Source organism: Ranitomeya variabilis, chromosome 2 (genome assembly GCF_051348905.1).
Source record: "Ranitomeya variabilis isolate aRanVar5 chromosome 2, aRanVar5.hap1, whole genome shotgun sequence".
In the NCBI taxonomy this organism is placed as follows: domain Eukaryota; kingdom Metazoa; phylum Chordata; class Amphibia; order Anura; family Dendrobatidae; genus Ranitomeya; species Ranitomeya variabilis.
Window position 1 is genome coordinate 21,894,125 of NC_135233.1, and position 6,000 is coordinate 21,900,124.

Here is a 6,000-nt window from a genome sequence, read left to right on the forward strand (position 1 = left end):
CTTTACTTCCTGAGGCTGAAAAACGTAACCATTTTACCCAGACAGAAATTGTAGCGGTCACCTTGGAGTCCGGGGGATTTGTGATCCCGACACTTTCAGCTCTGCGTATTAGCCTATGTGCACACATTGCAGAAATGCCGCAGAAATGTCTGCAGCATTTCCACAACTCCCTGCCGTGGGTAAAGCGCATGTGGAATTCGCATGCGTTTTCCCGCATGACACAAGCGTTTTTAGCTTGCAGAATGCTTGTGCTTTTCCAAGCGATTTGAAGCACCGCTTGGAAAAGTGATTGACAGGTAGGTCATAGTGCATAGTGCTTTGCCTATGCAGCATCAATAGTAAAAGAACGTTAAAAATAATAATAAAAAAAAAGGTTATTCTCACCTTCTGATGGCCCCCGATCTCCTCAGCGGCGCTCCCGATGCGTTCCGTTCCCAGCGATGCTTTGCGCAAAGGACCTTTGTGATGTCACGGGCACACGACCGCGACATCATCTCTGGTGATTCGCGCAATGCATCCCTGGGAACGGAAGCCGCCGTGTGCACCGCTGAGAGGCAGGAGGACTCCGGGGGCCATCAGAAGGTGAGTATATCCCTATTTTTTATTTTAATTATTAGGAATATGGTACCCAGGGCCTGAAGGGAGTCTCCTCTCCTCCAGACCTGGGTACCATCCGCACATTAAGCGCTCACTTTACGCATGGCGGGCATTGCCACATGCGTAAAGTGAGCATTTCAATGCAGTCCTATGGTGGTGGAATCGCTTCGATTCCACAGAAATAATGAACATGCCACTGATTTTACCACTATGCGATTCCGCAGCTGGAAAATCCGCAGCATGGGCACAGCAACTGCGGAATCCCATAGGATTGCATGGGAATGCGTTTTATTTAAGCGTTTAGGCTGTGGCGGAAACGCCTAAAAATGCAACATGGGCACAAAGCCTTACAGAATTCGCTGGGTTGCATGTACTTGTAGCAAACCTTCAGCTGTGAGGAGTTTCTTCAGTTCTAGATACCACACTGGATATATAATGATCACAGCATTGGGGAAAATACATAGATTTTCAGCTCAAATTCCATACTGTCCCTTTATGATGGGGCTTCCATGAGAATAAGAAACAATAAGAAACTGTCCATAGGGAAACTCGCTGCCTTTTTTTTTTTTTTTTTTTAATCCATAAATGAAGCATTGTGTGAACGAGTGTCATGCGACTGTTCAGGTTTTTAGTGTAGACGACCGGACCAGTTTGCAGGACCCCGGTCTAGCGGGGTCACATCAGTGGCTTCTGGATGGGGCACTGCAAACCTTGTACCCGCTAGTGTCGGTGTGGTGGAAAGGCGCACACAACACCGTGCATAATAATATTATTATTATTATTATGAGGTGCTGGTAGAGGGTTGGCATGGGTCCTCTCTGGCGGCCATTGACTAATGAAGTGGCTGCTGGATCAGAGTCCTGCAATCTCTTACTTTTAGCATGTGGATGTTCACTGACAGCAAGCAGTGATCTTATATAGTGCGAAATTGAAGGTTTTGTAACTTAAGACCATTATTATTTCATTGTGCAAAGTTTCAGCGTTCTCCAGACACCCCTGAGCGATAGCGACCATGTTATATTTAGTGTGCGGATGGAGGAAGCATTGTCTTTGAGGATCTGCAGCAGATTAGTCCCTGGGGATTGACAGCTTAGTGTCACCGGCTCTGTCCTCACGTCTCGGTCGTACACAGGTGTGGATTACACGGTGTGACCCGACCCTTCAGGACGGTTGTGTAACGCTCCAGGGGGGGCACATGAGGCTCCGCGTCCTGATGAGACTCCCCTCTTCTCCCGGCAGGCTTGCTCTGCGACCTCCTGTGGTCAGACCCTGATAAAGACGTGCAGGGCTGGGGCGAGAACGACCGCGGGGTTTCCTTCACCTTCGGAGCAGATGTGGTTAGCAAATTCTTGAATCGACACGACCTGGATCTGATATGTCGGGCTCATCAGGTAGGTGATTCTTCTTAAACAATGGGGGGGGGGGGTCCTTGGGAGAATTCAGCATTTTATTGGTTGTGTCTGGGGGTGACAACCAGAAACCCTGTCATTAAAGTGATGGTCGCCCCCGTCTAGACTCTTGGGTTCACATGGTGATACGTTGTGCTCCGGACCCTTGACCTGTAAGGGTTCAGGTTGGAGTATATCCGTATCACCGTCTTTGCCATTTAGTATTAACCCCATGTGTCCTCTTCTGGATGACTAGTCTTCGCTGCTTTCCTGACAGATTTTCGTTTTGCCTCCGCACGCAGGTAGTAGAGGACGGCTACGAGTTCTTTGCCAAGCGGCAGCTGGTCACCCTGTTCTCCGCTCCGAATTACTGCGGGGAGTTCGATAATGCCGGTGGCATGATGAGCGTGGATGAAACCCTCATGTGCTCCTTCCAGGTAACAGCTGATGCTAAGCCCCGCAGCTCCCTGGAGTGGGGGGTTTGTGCCCACTGCGGATTACTGGGGCGCTGCCTGACTGAAGTACAAGGCTGGAAACTATCCTTTTAGATGCAGCGGTGACCTGACTGCTCCCCTGTCACTAGCAGCAGAGGACCCCTTTAATCAGACACCAATTTCAGTGCTCTGTGGTTGTGGATGTTGTCATTAGCAACGTATTAGTGTTTTTGACCCTTTAGTGTCTGCAACAATTTTTTTTTTCCCCATTTCTTGGTCCATTCATCTGATTTTTCACTTTGCAAAAAAAAGAAATGTAATGTTTCACAGCCCACTACCCACCCGTCCACCACCCTACTCCTTGGCTGGACCGATGCTCATTTTACCACAGCGGACTATAGTCCTATAATTTATGGGACGCATACTAGGACTGGAGCTATCCTCACCCACAGAGCAATAGCTAGCAAAAGTACCGCACTGAGATACCCTGTATCCGAGCCCATACATTGAACGTGCTGCGTGGGAGCGTACCCAAAGAGCTCCCTGCAGTCACATCTATTAGCCTCTGTTCACAGCTAAGGCTATGTTCACACACTGCGGATTTTGCTGCTGACCTGCAGCGTTTCCGCAGCTGGGGGTCCGCAGCAGTTTCCCAATGGTTTACAGTACAATGTTAAACCTATGGGAAACGCAATCCGCAGTGCACATGCTGCAGAAAAAAACGCGCGGAAGCGCAGCGGTTTACATTCCGCAACATGTCAATTCTTTGTGTGGATTCCGCAGCGGTTTTACACCTGCTCCATAATAGAAAACCGCAGGTGTAAAACCGCAGTTGAATCCGCACAGAAACAACGGTAAATCCGCAGGAAAAAAAGCAGTACTTTTGCCCTGCGGATTTATCAAATCCGCTGCGGAAAAATCCGCAGTGGACCATTCTATGTGTGCACCTACCCTAATTCCTTGTGTCAAAACTTTGTTCTTCTCTTCCATAGATCCTGAAACCCTCAGAAAAGAAAGCAAAGTACCAGTATGGGGGATTGAACTCTGGGCGCCCCGTGACGCCTCCCCGGACAGCCAACCCTCCCAAGAAGAGGTGAAGAGCATATCCTGCCGACGAGACAGCACCAGATCCTCCATCAAGACAAAAATCCACCTTATAATAAGTGTGCACTGTTAACATCACCCAGCCATTCTGACCCCCTTCTTTAAAATGTTGCACGCTTTTACCTCCTTGAGACAGGAAAAAAAAGGATTCCAGAAAGGGTTAAATGTCCGAATCTGCTTCATCCCCCTCACCCGTATCCCCAGAATAAATGGGTATATTATGCACATAACATATTAAGCCCCCAAACATCATTGCAAGAGGTCCATACTTTTAGTAATGCAGCTAGCCCTCGCCCCCACAACCCCACCGGGGACCCTGCAAGTCACAGAAGGGTCGCACCGCTGCGGCGGTTTGTCATGTTAACCCTTTCAGTGCCGGCTGGATCTGCAGGACTTAACTGTACTACATACGCATTACAGTGCTACATTTCTCCGTTCCTATATGCGGAGCCCCCCACCCCCCGTTCCTCCTGGCATTGAAGGGGTTACACTTTACCTTTGTCTCTTCACTTCACTGCTTTAATTATTTTTTAATAGCATTAGTTGTATATTCTGACTTCTGAGAGAAGAAATAATCACCACCCGTTGTGTGTACCCTGTGGTATTTTTGGCTTTCCACGCTTTTTTTAGTCTTTTTGTTTTGTTTTTGTTTTCCCTCTCCCATTTCATTCTGTTGACTGACGGCCACTTTTTTCTGTTTTTTTTCCCCACCTTGTTCTGATCTGCTTTGACATTAAAGATGACTTTTCTTAGTACATGTGGTTCGTGTACAGCTTGCTCTCTAACAGCCTGACGTTACCGGAGAATGAGCCGGTGACGGCGGCGTAGCCATCATGTAACGTTCATTCGGTGTTTTCAGAGATTTCATACTGATATTCAGCGTCTCGCCCCCTCCTCCTGCCCATCCCCCTCTCCCATATCCACCGTTTTCAGTTGCGATCTATTACAGCATGTGTAGCGTTAATGTTTGCACACGATGCATCGCCACGTTCCCACGGCACATCCTGCATTTGCACTTCTCGATGCATTTTCTGGAGTCGCGTTGCATTTGAGCTCTGGAACTAGAGTTTAGAAGTGACAGTTTGCAAAACTGAATGTGCCGCTGGTCCGCGTCTGCCCCGTTGTCAGGATTAAAGGGTGCATATCGCCCACACGCACTGGGATCGTGACACGACGGCAGCGCCCCTACTGGGCGGGGGACGGCAGTGCGGCACCCGCGGCGTGTGGGCTGCATGGACACTTTAATTAATTTGCAAGCAGCAGTCAGTGTCAAGAGTAAACTGTATTCTTTACAAGCAATCTACTAACTGCTTTACGTATCTTTACATCTTTTTTCTTTTTTTTTTCTTTCCGTTTTAATTCAATAAAATGTCATTAGAATTAAAACTGCTCTTGTCTCCTCTCCAAAATGTCTACACCAAGGTGTCGTATGGTGGAACCTGAGGGGTCCAACGTCTCAGATATTTACAGTTCTACAAAACATCCATCATCCATCCAGACGATGTTTCTTGTGTGTTCTGCACAATTAGGAAACTAATCTATGGGATCTGAGCTGGGGAAATATATTTCTGAGTTACATTAAAATGCCTCAAAGGATTTGTTCACCAATGTAGATCACTGTACGGGTATAAGGAAAATTATTCTTTTATATCCCTTATCCTGTACTGATCCTGAGTTACATCCTGCATTATACCCCAGAGCTGCACTCACTATTCTGCTGGTGCAGTCACTGTGTACATACATTACATTACTGATCCTGAGTTACATCCTGCGTTATACCCCAGAGCTGCACTCACTATTCTGCTGGTGCAGTCACTGTGTACATACATTACATTACTGATCCTGAGTTACATCCTGTATTATACCCCAGAGCTGCACTCACTATTCTGCTGGTGCAGTCACTGTGTACATACATTACATTACTGATCCTGAGTTACAGCCTGTATTATACTCCAGAGCTGCACTCACTATTCTGCTGGAGCAGTCACTGTGTACCGTACCTACATTACACCAGCAGATTAGTGAGTGCAGCTCTGGAGTATGTTACTGGATGTAACTTGGATTGGTACAAGGTGCAGAATGTGATGAGGTATAGAAAATCTATATAAACCGACTGTAAGATTATTTCAGTGTTAGTCATGGGCTTTAGAGATGTTATATATATGGTTGACTGAAACACACCCTAAAAAACATCCACCCTATAAAATGTCTTGCAAAGGGAATCTAGCATCGTGCCTGTATACTGATAAACGGGACAGTAGTTTAGGTACAGCAGCAGAATTTCTGGTCTTTTAATGCAGATAAAACTTTTAAAGGGAATTGGTCGCAATATTTTGTAATTCGACAGTAGCATGATGTAGGGGCAGAGACCCTGAAGCCTGCAATGTCACTTAGTTTACTAGGTGGAGCAGACTTCAGACAATTCACCCTGCCCCGCACCACATCTGACCCTGCCCCGCACCACATCTGACCCCGCC

At 47.2% G+C, this 6,000-nt stretch overlaps 1 protein-coding gene across 1 annotated transcript in view; it reads left to right on the forward strand.

Annotated features, from left to right (window-relative positions):
• PPP1CB (protein phosphatase 1 catalytic subunit beta) overlaps positions 1-4,909 on the forward strand; it is a 33,040-nt gene extending 28,131 nt beyond the window's left edge. Inside the window, exons 6-8 of the mRNA XM_077282095.1 lie at positions 1,837-1,988; positions 2,288-2,422; positions 3,412-4,909. Coding sequence (XP_077138210.1) covers positions 1,837-1,988; positions 2,288-2,422; positions 3,412-3,516 — 392 coding nt within the window. The 3' untranslated portion in view covers positions 3,517-4,909. The remainder of the gene's footprint in view (positions 1-1,836; positions 1,989-2,287; positions 2,423-3,411) is intronic.
• Positions 4,910-6,000: the final 1,091 nt, after the last annotated feature.